Genomic DNA, 20,393 nt, shown 5'->3' on the forward strand with positions numbered 1-20,393 from the left:
TGGAGAACACGTCTGCCAGCCAGCACGGCCGAAAGCAAAGTGGATGTTCACCTCCCAGTCGCGTGGTGCGCGGACTGTCGGACAAGCAGTTAACTACTGAACTCCCTTGTTCGAAGCTTACGACCGGTTCCAGCTGCCGCAAGTTACATTCCTATTGTAAAGGACTGATGGTTTGTATTCGTATCGGAACAAACGGTAATTTCTTGTTGGCATACGCATGGAATGATACATAAGATTTTAGGCCAAAGGTCAAGCACTGGGAACTATGAGGTCATTCAGCACGCAAAGAATATTGAGAACAGGTAGGTTTGAAAGGTGTAGTAAGAAGAAAAGCTCGCAGCTGCACCATGAAATAATTGTTAGGAGAGGATGGATAGCAAGATGGAAGATAATATGGAAGGAGGTACAGTAAACAGAATGAAAGGGGTTGCAAAGAGCCTTTAGTAATACCTTGTTGGTGTAAAAGTCACACTTTTAAAACCATCACTTTCTTGGCTCAAACTATGAATACGAGGTCATTGCTTACCTTCCCTATCATTGTAATCTTACCATGAAAACTTATGCAATAAGGTAAGATAAGGAAACACGAGGAAATATTTATAATTTATTACATTAAAATAAAACTTACTACAGCTAACCGAAACAGCTCAAATGAAGAGATTGTAATATACATACAATACTCACTATATCTGAGGAGTTCACTAAGTACAGTCGGAGTTTACGCTCACTCACTCGTAAATTAATTAGAGAGTCCTTCGCCTAGCAGAATAAAATCTTCATTTCTATATAGGAATTGAAGGTAACAACAAACTCGCTATTTTATTTGTAACCCAATACTTCTAGGAAGGGGAATATTGATAATAATAGATACTCTCCATAAGTTTTCCCAGTCGAACTTTACTTCCAAGTTTTAAAGTCTTCAAATAAAGCTTTGAAACGAACACATGGAAATCTGGGGGAATTATATAATATGTATGTTCCCTTGAATAATTTACCCAATAAATAACTACCGGTATTCATGACAGCCACCTCCGAAAGAAAAGGGGAGACTAAGAAATTCCACATGCAATTTAAGAGGACGCAGGGGTCGGAATAACTACACCTGTGCATTCCAGTTCCGTATCACACCATAAAACTTTACCAATTACACTAGTGCACTAAGCTTAGTGTGGAGGGAATTAAAATACCCTTGGCTGAAAGCACGTGCAAAAACACACAGTCTCCGCGAAGACGCCTCACTGGGAATGTTTGTAATGTTTCAACTCATACATCTAACTCGTCTCTCAATGCAGCAAGGGGGGGCGGGCTGGGGGGGAGAAATAAGTTCCGTGTCCGATAAAGTGACGGAAAATACAAAGTAACCTACCTCACTTTACATTATGCAAAGAAGTGGTTATACAAATCCAAGCTGAACACTGCTTTTTGTAAACATCCAAAACTACATCTCAGACAATATGTTTCAAAGTCCAAGCACTCGGGTACTTATTTACATTTTGATTGGTGGCGTCCAAAATAATCTGCTGCTGAAAAAGGAGCTCTCCATACTAGTAATTCAGGTACACCTAGCTTGCCAATGTGTATTCGTCAATTGCTGCTGTACCCCCAGCGATGTTCTCGTGATGCAGATGCTCACATACGCTAGGTAACTTCAGTATTAGTTCTATCTAAGACACCTGCACTAACAGCATCTTTAAGAGGTAAAAAGAATCTTTCTTCTAAGTCTTCATTAAGTACAATACATAACATTTTAGTTTAGGAAAAAGGATGAACAAGATATATACGGTAACAAACGTATTACTAAGTTATTTATTAAATGCAGTCTTTCCCTGAATGTGACACATTATGATTCAAAATTCATGGCGTCCTACCACAGGTGTTGGTCGTCAAGTTCTCTAATGATATTTATTGAATTATCTCTGTGTAGTCAGGTACATATGCTCTAGCAAGGATGTTTTTATTTTTTAAGTTACGGGCCGATCCTGGAAAAGATAACTGAAGTCGTGACGTGAGCTTTCGCAAAACGATGTTCCAACGTTTGTCGAGTTCCTACGAGACCACTGCTTCGTAAAACCCAAATTGAACTCCTGTGTAATGGTAGTAATTTTGACGAGTGTGCCATTATGCGCTGCGTGTGTAGCGACTCCCTGTTCTTTGAACAGAGGAGTACTTCATAAGTTTTAAGTAACTGGACCTGAAAAAAAGTTTTAATGATTACTAACAACTCAAAAGTTCCCGTATTTGAATTTATAAGCACAAAAACTAAAAAAGATCTGGGCTACTAAACTATTATTATCAATAATTTTGTTCTTCCCTAAACTTAAATAATATTTTCTACAGAGAATAAATAAGTCTTGCTTCTTTTAATGACGAGAATAAGTAGGAAAATTACTGAAAGAACAAAGACCTATTATTAAACACAAGTAAGACTTGGCTCTAAGACTCCTCAAGGAAGTTCCTACCTTTGCATCCATGTTATTAAGATGTAACATGGCTTAAAAAGATCCATTAATTACATAATGTTGAGTAGAATACAGAATTCTTTGCTAATAAGATGTAGTAGCAAACTACACTGGGAGTTGTCGCATAATTGCAACTCAGGACGTTGTGTCTTGCACAACTGCAATTCTGTTTTTATTTCTGCTTACTTGAATAACAGGTTAATCAAGAGGTCATTAAAAACATAATGGATGAAAGATTTAATAATACACAGAAATGTATACTTACTACATATATCTAAACTTCTTAACACAATCATTTCCCAGATCTACAATGATGACGTATCCATCCCGCGTAGTTGCTAAGCCCGACGGACGTCTGAGTTTGGCTTCGCGAGAATCGATCGTGAATATGAGGGTCCCTAACGTGTAGTCGAACACCTGAATGCACGAGTTGTTCCGTTCCTGCCGCGTCGCCAGTAGGAGTCCCTTAGGATCGAGGAATATGCCACCGTAAGTACCTTTCGGCCCTTTCCCTGAAATGAAGCAAGCCACGAGCCATAAACATCTGGCAGATGAAAGTTAAAGGGACAAGTCTGATAAATTAAAACTATCTTCCAGATTTTCTTGTGGAATTTCCTACCAGAATTTGTGTCTCCTATTAATCTCCTTGGGCTATTTGTCCTGTTTGAATCCCCACCAGGAATAAGAGGTAAAACGGTGCTTAAAAAAGTTACATCCTTTTCAGAGAAAACTTGTAACAAAGAAAGAGGAACTGAATTAATATCTTAGCTCTCGACTGTTAAAGTATGATAAATACCCAGTATCAGAAACTGACCCCAAGTCTTGTTCGATGATAACTATACCTGAACTTTCTTCTAGTCTTGTGCTGACTCCATGCAACAAAAAATACCTATTAAGTAGCATAATTACACAAGGGTTTGCATTGGCAAAAACACAATCAATGCAGACAAGTTAGTATAATAGTAATATTTTACATCGTCAAAAACAAACTAAACCAACACAGGTCTCACCTTTAGTTTCGAATATCGTTCGTAAGTACTGTCCTTCTGGAGAAAACACTTGTATCCTGGAGTCTGCGACAACCACCTCGTTCTCGGGACCCGTACAAATGGCTGCCACCGAACCGAGCTGCCCTGGTTTGTTCCCTTTCACACCCCACTTTCTGACTAACTTGCCACCGGGTAAAAATATAAATATGGAATTCACCGCATTGTCTACCACTAATATCTCGCCGTCGTTATTCACGGCAACAGTCGTGGGTTCCGCCAACTGTTCGTGCGTGAACTGAGAGAGGAGCTGCCCGGACGACGTCACTTCCGTCACAGTTTTCTTTCTCCAGTTAACAAACACAAGAGAGCCACTGGGTGTTCTCGTCAGCCCCGTCACACTCCTCCCTTCTAGCGCATCACCAACTACATGTTGCACTTCTTTCAACTGGGGGCTCAGGACTTTGATCCGCGAATTCCCCGTGTCGGCCACGTACGTGTACTCGTTGTCGTCTATGCAAATGCCCACCGGTTGCATGAACTGGTCCTTACCGGACCCCCTACTACCGTACACTATGTCGGGATTGTGTTCGTCTATGACCTCGACCAGGAGAGGGCTCTCCTTGATCGACCTGCCGAAAATTGTAACGGACACGCTATGGTTCCCTCCCTGCTCGGGAGTGAAGAATATGGAGTAAGTGCCGTTCTCGTTGTCTTCCACTTGTCTCTCTACGAAGTCTCCGTTTTCCGCCTTCACGACAGCTTCCACCGGATCTCCGCCGGTGGTCTGGCTCTCCCCGTCGTAGTCTACCGTGTGAACGACCACCTCACTCCGCAAGTGTGTCATGGCTTTTCTGGCCTTCATGTAACAAAGGCTCGGGAACGTTTTGCTGCTGAAGACTCTCCCGTAATCCTCGATAGTGTTCTGGATTTGGTCGAAGGCTTCATTGTGGTGGCTTTCGAACCTGAGGAAGGAATTTTCCCGAGGTTCAACCAAAGTAGAGAGCGAGTCGATTTTTGTGTTGAGATGGGCGATCTTTTTGGTGATGTTCCGGACTTCGACTTGATATTGTAGACCCTCGCATTCCTGTTGAACTTTTCTTCTCTCCGATTCAATGATGTCCAGCTGGTCCTGTAAATGTCGACAAATTTTTATTTGATTCACAATATACTACTCACAATTACAGACGATAGGTCACAATACAACAAAAACCCAGTACAATTAACTCCCAATGTGTAATGCTTGACTTCATGAATCACATTTAGTAAGATAGATAACATACTTTTAGCTATGATTTACAAACAAAAACTTTAGCAAAGCCCTATGGAAATTTAGACATTCCAGTTAGCTGGTAAAATGCCACAAAAAAAATGCAAAAACCCCCCAAAAATTCCTTAAAAGGAGGCTTAAATATACCCATATCATTCCTGAGATACTTCACAGAACTAATAAATAAATGCAACTACTTTGTATGTGTTGAAATGTGTAATTCTTCTAAAAATACTTATCGCTCAGACAACTAACCAGGACGACGCTCTACTTCAATCCACTTACCTGCAAGACTTTTTTCTTCTCATCTCTCATCTTCTTCACACTATTTATAACGGCTTCTCTTCTCCGCTCGATGGCATCGATGATAGTCTGGAATGATCGGTTAACGTCCTCAAACGTAGAGTCGACAGCATGGTCAAGCTGGTGCATCTCGGAAGTGACGGCATCACTCGCTTCGTTTAACTGAAAACGAAAAGCTGGGGTTTACCGAAAACTTTAGTAATAATGATTGATTCATGAAAGAAAGGGGAAATACAATAAACGACAAACACTGCAGCACTTCTGAAAGTACGGAGCCCTTCCGAACTAACCTTAGAGTAACATTCGTTCGCCTTATAACATAAGATTTCTGACATTCTCTTGATGGCGATGGAAAGTGGAATGACAGTGTGTTGATAGCTAGCTGCATTTCCCTGGTGGGAGCCATTGCTACATTGCGTGCAAAAAACGAGATCACAGGATTCACAAAACAACAATTCCTGGAAAGATTGAGCTTGTTAGAGAGGCATTTTAATGTTGTTTATAAAAGTTTCAAGGAAATAATTAAAGACACTGGATAATTTACCTCATCATATCATATCATTAATCATTAGAAATGGCCTTTGAAATATAAATACTTTAAGAATTATTTTCTAAATACTTACCTCGCCATTACATAGCTTTTACTACCAATTCTGTGGAATTACTTGAGAGGTAAGGTTCATTTCAAAAATACACTTATAATTACCATCACAGTCCAGAATATTACAATTTTAAATGCTGATTCAGTCATTAGTATTGCATATTTAAAAGACCCACAATGAATAAGAGGCACCTGATTACTGAACAATGATGTCAGCTTTACGCACAATTTGTAATTAACAAATACTCCTTTCTTACTTGATTAGCATGTGTAGAACACTTTGGTATAACTTCCCTCCTCTGACGGGACATCAGATCCAACAACTGGTTCACCAAAAACGAGGGGGGTAGAGCCGCCACCCCTCCAGAAGGGATGCGTATCGACTCCCGGCATATCGGGCAGCGGAAAGTCCCATCGTCCCGCGCGTGGGAAGCGACGATGCGCGTGAGACAGTGAAGGCATACCGTGTGGGAGCAGTGGAGTAACTTGGGAGTGTGTTCCCCGCCATCGAAAGAACCTGCCCACAGAGACACTATATTGACTCGTGTTGAATTGTTTTGGGGCAGTGAAAAAATAATAGTAACTTAAAAGCAACTTAGCAGAAGTGACCGGGCAATCAATTACGTAAAATTAATTGACGACTTAAAAGTAGGGTGTAATTAAGGCGTACATAAAGTTTAGAACCTAACGAAAAAATATACATTTGTTTTACACATTTTATAATGTACCTACAAGAGCAACTTGTACATGCTGTGTAATACTATTCTACTCAAGACTTTAAAAACCGTATCCTGAAGTTTCGAAACTACATGCTACAAGACCACTTAAACCTATGTGTTACAATCCATAAAAACCACAGATGAATCATCTCAAATGCTTTAGTATCAAGATTTATCTTCAACAGGGTCAGAAACAAAAGTCCTTTCCATCCTCTTCTATCTTGTTTCCTTTCTCCTTGAATTCCAGTCTGGTCCAGGTTCTTTTCTAACCATTTCTACTGACTTATGTCATGCGACCTCTGATTAACTGTTTTACCCTAATTCTGATCACGTCAAAGCCATGCCAACCTTTGTCTTGAAGTTTACTTTCCAGCTTTTGAAAACCGCATATCTGCAACCTCTTCACTTATACATAATGTGAACTCCCCATTGCACTCATACAATTGCATTTTGCAATTTTGCATCTTCAAAATGTTATTGTCATGATACAATAAAGTTTTATGCATACTTACCTGGCAGATATATACTTAGCTATAGACTCCGTCGTCCCCGATAGAAATTCGAATTTCACGGCACACGCTACAGGTAGGTCAGGTGATCTACCGCCCCGCCGCTGGGTGGCGGGAATAGGAACCATTCCCGTTTTCTAAGACAGATTTTCTCTTCCACCTGTCTCCTGAGGGGAGGCTGGGTGGGCCATTAATCGTATATATCTGCCAGGTAAGTATGCATAAAACTTTATTGTATCATGACAATAACATTTTTATGCATTCAACTTACCTGTCAGATATATACTTAGCTGATTGGCACCTTTGGCGGAGAGTAAGAGACAGCTAATTTACTGAATAGACAGGAAACAACATACGTTGTAGGTAATAAATAAATAAAACCTTGGTTCCTATGTGTTTAGACGAAGGGTTGACCTCCTAGCTATTGCTAGGAGTCTGCTTCGTCTCAAGAGCCTCAGCGAGGATGTGACCTATGGCTAAGAGTTTCTTGTAGATCTGTCAATGGGTCTTATCCACTTACTTGAACCAGAATCTAATGGTTATTTGTCAAAGGGGTCCTATCCACTTACATGACAAAACACCTATGCCTAGTGGCATAATTAAGGAGCACAACACCGATCCCGATCACCTGATCCTCACACGAGGGTTCGTCTTACTTGAGTTATTCCCAAACTCCTTTCAAACAACCCAAATAATAAAATTCCGTTAAATTAAGATTTAACTCACTAGTTAAGGATCAGTGTCGACTCCCTATCCCAGCAACTTATCCGTAGACACGTATAACCCAGAGAGACGCATCTCTCGTAGGTCAACTTGACATCCTTCTTATAATGGGAGGTCAACCCAGAGTTGCATCTCCCATAAATGACAGCTAATATGTACTTAATGACATATTGTTATGGAAAGAACAAGAATTCATAAAAGCTCGCACTCATTCGCTTTTAATTCTCAGCTGTTTGAAGGAATCATCAAGATACTCATGAAGTGTTTTAGTGATCACATAGTTTCAAAGAGACAGGGCTTTCTTAGAAATGGATCTCTTCTGGTATGAAGCCTCCAGAGCCCTGGCTGGCGCCTCGCGCCATTGCCTGTTGCTCCTCGCTGCTGGAGCCTCGCGCTTGGCTGGGCGCAGTCGCGCCTGGCTGGCTCCTCGCGCCTGGCTGGCTCCTCGCGCCTGCCTGGCGCCTCCGCTCTGGCTGGTGCCTGCGCCTGCCTGGAGCTCGCCCTCTGGGAGCCCTGGCCGTTTCCTCCCCATTGCTAGAGCTTCGAGCTTGTAGAGTCTCGAAAGATGTCTGTTGATGTCCCCATCGAACTCTCTTATCTGTCCGATTTGTTTTGCCTCTAGCAAATCTAAGCCAGGTTGGAGGCCCACTCTTTCTCCTCACCAGACAATGACAGTGATTCTTGGGACTGTCTGCCTCTGGCGTTTTTACGCCTGTTATGGCAATTTAGCGCCTAGTTGGCGCTACATTGTCCGAAAGTCCTAAACAACCACAATAGTTTATCAGGAGACTTTGAGAAGGGTGGAAGACCTTCTTCCACTTTGAGCTCTCGGCCTCTCCGGCAAGGGAGGAGAAGTAGTCAACTGCATCCCATAATTGATATGAAATCTAACAGTACGAGAGATAAGAGTCTTATTCCGAAAAGGATCCTTCGTGATTACTTCTGTTGCTACCGAGATCTCTTCTTACATGTTGATGAGGTTTCTCGTTGTAGAATCTTCCCTATCCTTGCCCGAAGGAAGGGAAGGAGCCTGGAAGTCGAAGGAGACTCAGAGTAGAAATTGGCGGACCCCTGATTTCTTAGCTCTTTATATATATCCCTCTTAATACTAACTGGGCAGCATTTTGAGCCCTCACCACATTCCAAAAACTCTGTAGGTAAACGTTTCCACCATTTCTTCTTCTGTAGATGAAAACGTAAGGACCCTGTCTGAACAACGAAACTTCTATCTGGAGCGTTGAGGTGGGAAGGAACAGAGGGTTTTAGTTCTTTTGCCAGACATATTATGCTGGCAAGGAACCCATTTCGCCGAGTTCCCATAGAATGTCTGATGCGAGATTCCAATACACAAAAAATTCCCTTTTTCTTCTTGGTCGTATAGGACCGAGAGAAACGAGGAATTCCCTCATAAAAATTTCTGAAAGAAGTTTTATGAGGAGCAGTTCCATCTTGTCATAACACGGAATCTGATGGACTCCAAACAAAAAGAATCCCATACCTCAGTGCATGATATCCTACTCTTATCATATAGAGGTATCGTATAAGATCCCGAAGATCTTAATTCTCTGACTATATCTAATTCTCCTTGCAGAGACAGAATATAACCTTATACTGCATTGTTGATAAAAGATATAGACAATGGTGATTCTCCCTCTGAAAGGGAATGAAAAACACCCTGTATGTGTTCACAGAGGTATAGGAAGAGGACAGCTTCCCTATTCCCCACCAGCAAGATCTGCAGCAAGTCTATGTCTTTACCATGACCTTGCCTTTTACCTTGAAAAAATCCTCTTTACCATGTCTACTTCTGGTCAGTCTGCACGCAGACCGACTCAGAATGGAGAGGTTTTACAGTCTATATACTGGATTCTAATAGAACCTCCAGAATCTTTGGGAAATTTCTTACGAAACATGCTGTGAGAAGAACGTTATGATCTCTGTGAATCCAATATATCTAAGGCCAAAAATGAAGCATAAAGTATCATCCTTTCTTCCTTTGACGCCCTTTATCTTAACATCTGTTAAGAATTTATATTTAGGGGAAAAAGACTAAAGTTTATTCACCTTCTTAAAACTAAAAGATGGCGTAAATTGCTACATCTCTTGGGTCAAGAATAATGAAGTTAATCTATAGGAAGCCTGGTCGTCTTCCACCTTGCGAAGCCGATTATGAAGAAGACTTCTCTCAGGTTTTTTACAACTCTCTCCAATAGATGCTAGACATAATTCACAATTATTATCGTCTATCGAGAAGTTTCTCACGGACGTGCAACATATTGCAGTGAATCTCTTAAGAATCGTTACGTTCCGTGTCTGATTTCCGAACAGGTTCTCTTTTGTCAACGCGAACCGGGCGAAAAAAAGAGATTCTTGATTCTCTTTGTGATATGAGAGAGCTGTGGCATGGCCTAAATGCTTAAAATAAATAATTTCATAGTTCCTTGGATCGAACCCATTTCGATTAGAAGGGGAGAAACGAAATCAGGAACGAAACTTGCCGTTACTACGCCTCTGTTGAAGAGGCTAGTGAACTCTAAGGTTAATAACTTCTAAAACGAGAAATTATCTTGATGCGCTTCTAGCGCCAATTGCGCCAGGCTGGCGGCTTCTGGCTCATTGGCGCCTTGGGTGGCGCTTCTGGCGCATTGCGCCAGGGTGGCGCTTCTGGCCGCATTTGCGCATTGCGCCAGGCTGGCGCTTCTGCGCCAGGCCTGGCTCTTCTGGCGCATTTGCGCCAGGCTGTCGCTTCTGGCGCATTGAGCCTTCTATGTTTATTCCGTTCTCAGTAGGAAAAACTTTTATGGACAATATATAGTCCATTCAGCAGGGGAACAATTTCTGTCACGAAGAGAATGATTCCCAAAAGACTTATCAACTTATCCTGAGCAATCTTCATTCTTTATACGATTATGCTTTCTAAACATGCTTCTCGAAGCCTGAGATCAGGGAAACAACTTCTGCCACGAAGAAAATGATTCCCAACAGACTTATTGAACTTATCCTGAGCAATCTTCGTTCTTTAATACAATTATGCTTTCTACATATGCTTCCCGAGAAAGCCTGAGATAAACTCCTGCCATAAAGAATCCTCTATAATTCTCTTTACATAGCGGTAAACAGAATTAAACTAGGAAAACACTTTTGTAAGGATACTAGGAATTCAGTTGTCAACCATAGAGTCAACTTCGGTATATGTATATGACATGATCATACCGTAGTCTTAAGGTGAATTCTCTACTACATTCTTTCCTCGCCGAGGCCGAGAGAGAATGTAAAATCTCCTAACTTCGTTCTTTTCGTCAATAAATGAATTGGTACTAGACGAAGGAGATCTTAATGAGAATAAGGATCGAAGAGAATCATTCAAGCTTCCTATCCATGGACATATTGCTGTAATCTATGCTTCTATTACTTGAAAAAGCCTCTAATCAAATAATGCGAGCTCATACAAGTCTTGTCCAATTCCAAACAATTGCAAAGTTCTCATTCTGAAAATCGGTTTGCTGCATATATACAGAAGAGGATGACTTATAATCCTCTTAAAAGTAACGAACTAGGAGAAGAGGTGGACAGAACTCAAGAGACTCTCCGAATTCTTGCAATAAAAGGGTTGCTAAGGTCTTGTAAGCTGAAAGACCTGCACCCTCATTGACTTCCTAGTCTGATATCTTCCATCTCTTGTCCCATAATGTTGGGAAAAGAGTGAGTTACCCGAGGAGAGCGCCTCTCTTCATAAGGTAAGGGGTTTAAAGTAGAACCAGCTTCATCCTGACAAGGGTTGTTACGTTTGCCTATGCGACATCTTGAGTACCTGGCAGGTGAAGGCTGATCCTACAAAAAAAAAAAAACTTCTCTCCAAATCAAACCAATGTGATAGAGACGAAGTCGCTTATGCGACCACTAGAGTCTCTTTCACGAGAAGTATGTTCTTGGGTTCTCTTCCAGAGAAACTTCCCACAGATTCGATTCACATCCTGACACGGGCGACAGCCACCTCTGCGACATTTCGCGCCCCCCGCCCTCAGGAAAAACTGATCCCGTGACAAATCTCGAGGATACCCTGTTCAATTTCCATCTTCCAACACAAAGAAGCTGGAAATCCTGGATGCTGTAAGAATTTTATCATTCGAAAGTATTTCCTCATTGAAGCCTCGTCTTCTAAACTCCTTCCCATTCGAGAAGATCAGAAGGAGATTAATCCTTTCATAGGTTATTGCTTCCTTAGACCTCACTTACTGTAAAGGCGAAGGAATTCTATCATTGAGAGACTGTGACGTCACCGCTCTATCCTGTGGCACCTATCCACGTACTGACCAGACCCCACTTTACTGAACTTCGTTGATCGGAAGAGAAGCGGTATTCAACGTGGTATGGCCTTTGGCTATGTGCCTTCCCCATGGCATTCCTTCATGCGCTTTTGAGGAGGATCTTTCATCAAGGTAGACGTCTAAGCAGGCACCTGGCACTTGACTTGCACCTGGTGCCTAGATGAAGCTATGCTTTAGTAATGATACTATAACCCCCATCCAATTTTCCTCTTTCTTTATTCATAACATAAACGAGATTATCTTGTATATTCTAAGAATCTCGTTGATGAATCTTCCTTCTCCTCATCCGCCGAGGGTAAGGAGGTTTAACCATAAGGGGGAAACACTGTTTTAGATGCCTTTCCAATGGCTATCCCTGGCAGTCTGGGACATTCTACAGACACTGCCAGAGGGGACGCCTGATCGGTGGGGGATTCTCCATAACCTCCGTAAGGCTTTCGACATTCCTTCTCCTCTGGGCCTGTGAGCTTGGAAGAGGTCTAGGCCTGGGAGCGAGATGAAGCCAATCAGACGCCACCCTCCATTGCAATTGGGTAAACACTAATTCACTTCTTACCTTCTAATAGCTCGCTTTTGGAGCTATATTCCTTCATCTTCAAATTGCAATATGAATTTGTAGTTCTGTAAAGTAAGAAGTGATGAGGATACAACACTACTAGTACTGTTAATGCTCTAACTGCTCGTTAGTACGAGAGCTATAAAACTTCTAAAGGAAGCGTAACTAGTTCTATGTTTTTCTGACTTCCTCGATAAGGAAGTTAGCCTCAATCAATTTTAACTTTTATTACCCATTAATGATAAATTATTAAATTATTTCCCTTCTTGCAAACTATGTAAGTGTCTACCGAAAAACTTCGGTAGTTACACGTAATGTATTCTTCGAAATTTTCGAAGCCAAATTCGTTAAAACAGTTAATAAACGTATGCCGAACCAAAGACCCAGTACTTCCCTGCAAAAGATAGCTCAGAAGATCGTTGACGATGAAACATGAAAATCCAAATCAGGAGGAACTGCAAACGTATGTTTACATTCCAAACGATAGAGAAAATCTGTCTTAGAAAACGGGAATGGTTCCTATTCCCGCCACCCAGCGGCGGGGCGGTAGATCACCTGACCTACCTGTAGCGTGTGCCGCGAAATTCGAATTTCTATCGGGGACGACGGAGTCTATAGCTAAGTATATATCTGACAGGTAAGTTGAATGCATAAAAATCTCCTTTAGTTTCTGTTTACTGATAGAGCACCATTGTTAGACAGAACAAGAACTGATGCTGCGTGTATAAGGCCTGTAGTTCTTTTTGCTCTTAGAGACATGGGTAGTACTTACATTTTCCCTGTGTACTTAACAGCACTTCTCCTCTCTTTGAAGGGTTTTCTTTTTGCCACACAGAGGTTTTTCTGTCTTGTGGAAGCTGCCTACTCAAATACATAAAAGCTATTTTGGCCAGTCATAATGCACGCATATTATGCGAGACCAATAATTAGGAAAGATACAATGATTCAAATAAGATGAAAAGGCTAAAAACAAGACCTTTCCATTGAAGAGGTAGTACGTATTAGCAACCAGAGTTTTAAAAGGAGAAATATCTAGCTGTGGCAATGACCTTACAAATATACCAAAAGACCTGCCCTTCCATGAAAATCAAGAGGAAAGGTCTATATGTCAGCTTGCCTACAACTACCAAAAGTCTCACAGATGGAGTTGCTTAGAGGGAGAAAGCAAAGAAAAGGATAAGGTACGTATTATGTAGTCCAATGAATGTACACAAAAAGACCCAGTACGAGAAGCTAATTTGCAGTAAAGAGATGAGAGAGCAAAAGGAAAGATCAATAATATGGGATGTAAAATTATCTTGAGCTGTACCCTTTTGCAAGTCCTACGCAGCAGGTAAAATCCCTACTTTAGAAATCAAAATCCAAGTAGGAGTTGCCGAGGAAATTTCTAGGAGTAGGGGGAATAGGGCCAACTTTCTTACAAAGAGGAAAAAAACATTTAAAAACAAGTGTAAAGAGAAGAAGGCCGTGTGAATACATTCCTTTGTATTAAATAAAATCAATAAAATATCAAGCAAATGAATTAGGAATTGGGAACTTAATACCAAATTTAAACTTACAACAAAAGGAAATCGGAACCAACATAATGACGTACTACTGACATAATCAGCAAGTCAAAGGAGGAATGAGAGAGCAAGAGATGAGATTACTCTAACTACAATTTATACAATGCTGTAAACAATACATATAACCAGACCTACTTACAATACTTTCCCATTCTTTATACTTACATAAGCAAGTGCCGCAGGTCAAGAAGGATTCATTGAAGTCCTCATAGTTGATAGAAACTGTTTCGACCAGAGTAGACGACATTACTTCTTCCCGACCCACGCCTCGGCTGAAGAACAAAGAGTACTGGTTTAATTTCCTCCAATTTAAAGCTGTTTCCTGTTTCCTTCTCACTTTGCTGCTCAACTTCATTAACTTTCTCACAGTCATTTATAAGAATGAACCCTTGAGACCAGCAAAATGACAACAGAACACTGACTTGATTATATCAAACTCTGTTATCACGATGCTCATTTACATAAAACCAAATAGTAACCGATTGCTCAGTTACTTCTATCTTAAGTTCTATAAATCATTAACAAAAGTTGGTTCTTTGAATAGCCATTCCTCTTTTAAGACAGATCATTTTAATTAGCCAATTATCTTTCAAGACTGATCGTTTGAGCATCGAGTTTCATGTTACCTTCGTAGGGCTGAAATTCTACATTTTATACTTTTTCATATGACTTCTGAGTGGGTACAAAGTGATGTCCATTACCCTTCTGAGAAAGAGAGAGAGAGAGAGAGAGAAGAGAGAGAGAGAGAGAGAGAGAGAGACGAGAGAGAGAGAGAGATTGAGAGAGAGGAGAGAGAAGAGAGAGAGAGATGGAGGAGAGAGAGTCAATAAACACACCACTGAATACTTACTGTAGCTGGAACGCGGGTCGACAACACCACATTACTCCTGGCGAGAAAAACAGACGGTAAATAATCGTATACAAAAACAACTTCTTAACACTGACCGATTAATGTCTACTTTTCCTGATGTAACATTTACCAACAATCTCAATGATAAAGTTAAACAAATATCCTATAATACATAGTAAGGTTACACGTCTCATCTCCCTCATACAATCCTGATATGGTGGTAAACACCCCACGTCATCACTAACATCTCAATATGAGTTTAGATTAGTATCAAAAGTTAGATCATGAGTCCCACAATATCGCAACATTATTCCACTATGTTTTATATACATTAGGTTGCCCAATTAGGACCTAAGTAGGTTACCTAGAGCCCTTCACTTTGGTAGTTATGAAGTAAAATTATATAAATACCCACAACATGAATTTTAAAGATTAATTATCAGATAGTCCTCTTTCCTTACCTTATTCAAGCATATCGCAGAAACAACAGTTTCTGTGTTCACGCCTTGGCCATTTCCGCGAGATACTCTGTAAATAAAAGGTAAAGATTAGTTCAACTTTTGGCATAAGGGAAATTCACATGAGATTAATAATAAATGTACAAGTACTGGATCTTCTAGATACATAGACTAACTCAAGTAAATAAAGAATTGAAGTGCCCTTAAAATGCAATCCTTGACAAAAAACCACACAAAAAAATACCAATCTGATATCTACAACTTTCCCAACTCGTATATGCAGTGGCAACAGAAGTGTTTCTCCCTAACCAGAAGAACAGAGCAATTCCTTTGAATTCAAGAATTCTACCGAGGATTACTTCACTGTACATCTTGTAGGACAATCGGTATGCTCATTTGATAACCTCGCAAGACCTGAATGCAACAGTGTTCTTGGACACCTACTTTTGCCTGCCAGCGGAGACCAACGAGCTTCAATATCCAGGCCTAAAGTGTCAAGGCCCATTCACGTAATACCAAACAACTCTCATCAAACACATACGCAGTTCATCTTGAGCCTCATCAGTAGTCTCACAGATGGAACAGTAAAGCTCCCAAACTTCGAACGATTTTGAGGTTTTGAGTTTTTGCCACAAACTCAAGACTGAACAAGAACAAGAGTTCATCCCATTCTTCTGAAAACCAGATGCGGTATGAAAAACAGTGTAGCTTGCCCTATTCTCTTCACAGAAGATAAGGTTAGCAATACGTAATATTCGCCATCTACATAAACTCTTTCAAGAGTTGAACTGCACCTAAGACAGGCTGCAGAGAATGAGAGATGTCCAACTGAAGAGACTTGACTTTGAATCACATTCCTCATGTGCAAAGAGAGCTTACACGACTTGTACAGGATTCTTTGGGTTTCAGAGAAATGAGCAACCTCTTTTGTCTATTATCATGTGTTACAGAGAGGTTATTATGCCTAGTATTAATTCTCGTTCTGTGATAAGATGTAGAAAAAATCACTCGTAACACCATTATCCTGGGAGGCCAACTGAACAATATGGTGAATCTTCGTACAAAATTTCAGTTACTTTTTTTTTCTACAGTGAAACATCTACCTACCTAAAATTCATGCGTACTTTTAGCACAAATTCCCATATAATCTAGGTCCCCATCTATGCCATTTCTCAGAGATTCTGTAGCTTTCCTACTAAGTCCTAATCCTGGTCGTTCCCTGACTGACTGCTTGTCTATAACTCAGCCTCGAACGCAGCGTCTCTGTACAATTTCCTTATTCATAATGTTACCTTTTCAACATACTACAGCACTTCTGCAATGAATCTCAAAGGTAGCAAAAGTTCCCCTAAGTCTTGCACCAGTCCTCAGACATTTGAATGATATCAGGATATTGAGATGTCTTAGGAAATGTAGAAATAAATAATAAGATTCCTTCTTATACAATTGACAAACAAATTCATCTTCAGCAAGATGGAACGGCACTAACATTCAAATGACGAATGCAGTTTGACTTTCCCAACATCTTGAGATTCTTCATTCCCTTCCTAAGACCTTCGGCAAAAGCTTAGCTTATGCAGTTCCCTTTTCTCGATGTTTCTACGACCACATTACGAGTAACATTATCAGTGACATTTGTAGTCAATATTTCAATGCACCTCGTTTTCCGGAGCTTCTCAAAATATGGCAGCCTTTCCGCATAGCATAATACTTAGAATGACATATTTATTTTCCCGGACCTTTTCAAAATATAGCGGCCTATGCCTGTAATGATTAGAATGACATATCTATTTCTCCGACCTTTTCAAAATATGGCGGCGTTGGTAATCTTAATAAATGCTCTGGCCGATTTTTAGTATAAATGTGTTTATACCTTGAAAGAAGATACTAAGTATGTTCTAAGGAAGACGGAAATTAGTGGCGGTAAGTCCTATCGGTCTAGAAAACAACTTGAATATTTGTACCTACAAAAAAACAAAGTCCTTCATGTTGTTGTCTCTGTCGTATCACCTATTTTAATGAGCTCCTGTTCGTTCGTTTGTGTGCTGCGCAGTCTCGAATTGTCATGGGGAAACCACACCTTCCGAATGACGTCACGAAAAAAACTCCACCCAAAAAGTGACATCATTATAGACAATATCCAATCGTAAATAAGCACGTTTCAATTTTCTCTGAAACAAAAGAAAGCAGTGTTTTCAGCCAATGACAATATATAATGTTACCAAGTCGTAAATTTTTTCGGCAAATACACCTATTTTCTCCAATTAAGCGTTACTTGCACTATCGCCATGAATGAATTAGCACGACCGTCTACACGCTCCGATTTTGTTCCCCAGGAAAGTTTCCCCATAGTGTGTGAAAATTGTTACGTGAATTATCGAGATTTCACAAACTATTATTATGGGCCTATAGAAAGGCTCGTAACTTTTGCCCAAAATCACGGTTTAATCAAGAGTGAACATATTTGCCCTTCTTGACTTGAACAAAAAAGCCTTTCGGTGCGATAAAACCTATGTAAGGTAAGCTATTTCCTGTATATATTTTGATTATCGTGTGAAATATGCTGGAGTATTGTGTCTCAGTTAGCCTAATGGCCGCTCAAATTTTTCGGAATTGTCATGAAGTGTGCGACTCCCCCTTAAGGGGGAGTCGCAGGGGGGGCGAAGCCCCACCCCCCACTATGGCCTAGGTAGGGGTACAGCACTCTAGGTTAGGTAGTGCCCTGGAAATCACTTTTCTCCTGCGCCCCCCCCCCCCACCCCCCCCCCCCCCAACCCAAAAACCCCGGTTCCCACAGGGGTCCCCCAAGATTGTTAGATGGGAGCAAGGGTGTAATTGCTTGATGCCACCAATATTAATGATCAGTTTAAGCATAATCAATAAAAAATACATCGGAAAAATATATATTCTTCTGCAAACAAGAGACGGAGCTCTCCTTTAGATTTACCGCGGCGTTTCCCCATAATGATTAAAATGACACATTTAATTTTCCAGAGTTTTTCAAAACATGACGGCCTTTCCCTATAATGCTTAAAATGACATATTAACAAAAAACCTGCTGCTTTACCCTACAAAATATGGCTGGATTTACGTGGCCTACATCTGACCGACACCTTACTGTAAATGCTAGTAGTAGCCTAAGCTGGCATAAACCCAATCGCCCCAGAGAGGCGGTCCTGGGGCTAACTTAAGCCCAAAATTAAATCAATCAATGAAAATTCGAATTTCCAGAAGTGCCTAAGAAGCCTACTACTAAGGAGGCCTACTGTAAGCAATAAGGTGGCGATCTATTTGACTGTGGAGCGATAAATAAGGAATAAGAAGCGTGTAACTTTGTAGATACTTAATGAAAATACTTATAATTTTAACTTAAATCAATTAATTGACACGAGGCGTACCTCCTACCAAGGCCTACTAGGGAGGCCTACTGTATGTAGCCTATGCAATAAGGCGCCAATATAAACTTATGGAGCGAGAAATAAGGCATAATGCGATTTTTAATTTATAGATATATGATATAGTTAAGAATAATTTTAATTGAATTTATCTAATAAAATGTCAGGGAAATACGCTTCGAAGAAGGAGGCCCACTGTAAGCACAGGTCGCCGATATAATCGGCTGCTGGATGAAAAATAAAGGTTAGTGTTGGTTGTAGTGTGTGTGTAATTGATGATAAAGGTCTTAAATGTTATTTAAGGAGGTTAACTTAGGTTAAATAAGGTTAAATAAATAAATAAAACTAACCTCAATCAGAAGCTTCACCCATCAGGGTTTATTACCCCGACCCCAATCATAGTGACATTTCGCCTTATTTAAGCGGAATGAAGACGAATTGACGCGTCATTAGAGCTTAAATAAATCGAAATACGACAAAATGGTTCGATTTGAGTCAAATGTGGATAAATGGCGTACTTACGACGTCGAAATAAGCGATATTTTCGAGGTCTTGGGACGTCCAGTAACGATCAGCTGTGCGCCTTCTTGTGTCGTCTGTCGCGCATCGAGGATCAATGAGGGATGAAAGACGCGATTTTCTATTAAACTACGAATTTTAAGCCATAAGAATTACCATAAGATAATTATAATCTTATAAATTATCTTTTTATAACGTACAATGCGTTAATTTTGTTATATCAGCCGAAGAATTCGTGACTTTTCATCCGCGGTCGACTCTCTATGGCCGGACAGTTTTTGATGTTTTGTTTTCGTTCGAGAAAGGAGGAATGGCGCCTCTATTGGCTCAATTACGAATATCAAGAGAAGATTCGTCAATTATATGATAATTCGCCGTTAAAAACGTATCTTTTCGTTGTGAGAAATACGTTAATTTCATTAAACTTACAAAGAATTCGCGACTTTTCATCCACAATCGACTCTCGATGGCCGAACAGTTTATATGTTTTGTTTTCGTCGATTCCTCAATGATTAAAAATAAGACGTAAATGTTATCATTCTACATTAAAATAATATAATCATGTATATTTAAGGCTAAATATAAATTCTATATACGTTTTCTGGGTTTATTTCTCTCCTAAAAAAGTTAATTTCTCGCGAGATTTCTCCCATTGGGCTTTCTTTTGTGACGTCACGAATTGGAAACGGCCCATGGCGGTATCCGCTAAAAAAGAAAAAAAAAAAAAGAAAACATATATTTAAAGAGACGGCGACAGTTCCTGTGTTGCTGAATAACGTATTCTATCATTCATGTAACTGTATCCAGGAACTGTATCCTGTTACGTACGATATATGAAACCTTTCAACTTCTCCCTACTTCATCATTTTTCGGCCACCGCCCCCTCCCCTCCCCTCCCCGGCCAACAAAAGTGCTGTCGCGACAATGCTACTTATATCTCTTTGCTTTATTTATCGTTTAATGTCTCCATTATAACACTTAACAAACATTTAAATACATCTACAACGTTAAAACAAGCTCCAATGGTGTTATCAAAGCCGTATATATAGGTCTAAGGTAGACTTTCGCGAACGCTAGACTTACCAAGAGGCGACACTACTTCTGAATCAATAATCTGCAAACATTTTTCTGACTCATCAAGCTTCGTCTGAC

The 20,393-nt window shown here is 40.4% G+C and overlaps 1 protein-coding gene across 5 annotated transcripts; it reads right to left on the minus strand.

Moving 5' to 3' along the window:
- Positions 1-591: 591 nt before the first annotated feature.
- On the minus strand, positions 592-19,517 carry LOC135204802 (tripartite motif-containing protein 2-like). 5 transcript variants are annotated; one of them, XM_064234987.1, is made up of 11 exons: positions 19,245-19,517; positions 17,292-17,498; positions 15,331-15,397; positions 14,870-14,906; positions 14,185-14,291; positions 5,877-6,151; positions 5,309-5,476; positions 5,001-5,180; positions 3,470-4,577; positions 2,725-2,971; positions 592-2,191 (listed from the first exon to the last, which is right to left on the minus strand). In XM_064234987.1, coding segments are annotated over exons 4-11 (2,118 nt in total). In that variant the 5' UTR covers positions 14,902-14,906; positions 15,331-15,397; positions 17,292-17,498; positions 19,245-19,517; the 3' UTR covers positions 592-2,190. The 5 variants fall into 5 exon arrangements, with proteins under 5 accessions (XP_064091057.1, XP_064091055.1, XP_064091058.1 ...); XM_064234985.1 differs by lacking the exon at positions 17,292-17,498; XM_064234988.1 differs by lacking the exon at positions 17,292-17,498 and having other exon boundaries at positions 5,877-6,136; positions 19,245-19,515.
- Between the last annotated feature and the right edge of the window lie 876 nt (positions 19,518-20,393).

This window comes from Macrobrachium nipponense, chromosome 47 (assembly GCF_015104395.2).
Source record: "Macrobrachium nipponense isolate FS-2020 chromosome 47, ASM1510439v2, whole genome shotgun sequence".
Classification (NCBI taxonomy): Eukaryota; Metazoa; Arthropoda; class Malacostraca; order Decapoda; family Palaemonidae; genus Macrobrachium; species Macrobrachium nipponense.

Bases quoted from the DNA above. Each gene is read 5' to 3' on its own strand.
- LOC135204802 (XM_064234985.1), bottom strand. From the start codon at position 14,901: ATGTGGTGTTGTCGACCCGCGTTCCAGCTACA. The intron at 6,152-14,184 runs GTAAGTATAAAG...GAGTCAATATAG, and splicing joins GACCTGCGGCACTTGCTTAT to TGTCTCTGTGGGCAGGTTCT. The intron at 5,477-5,876 runs GTAAGAAAGGAG...CAATCTTTCCAG, and splicing joins GTTCTACACATGCTAATCAA to GAATTGTTGTTTTGTGAATC.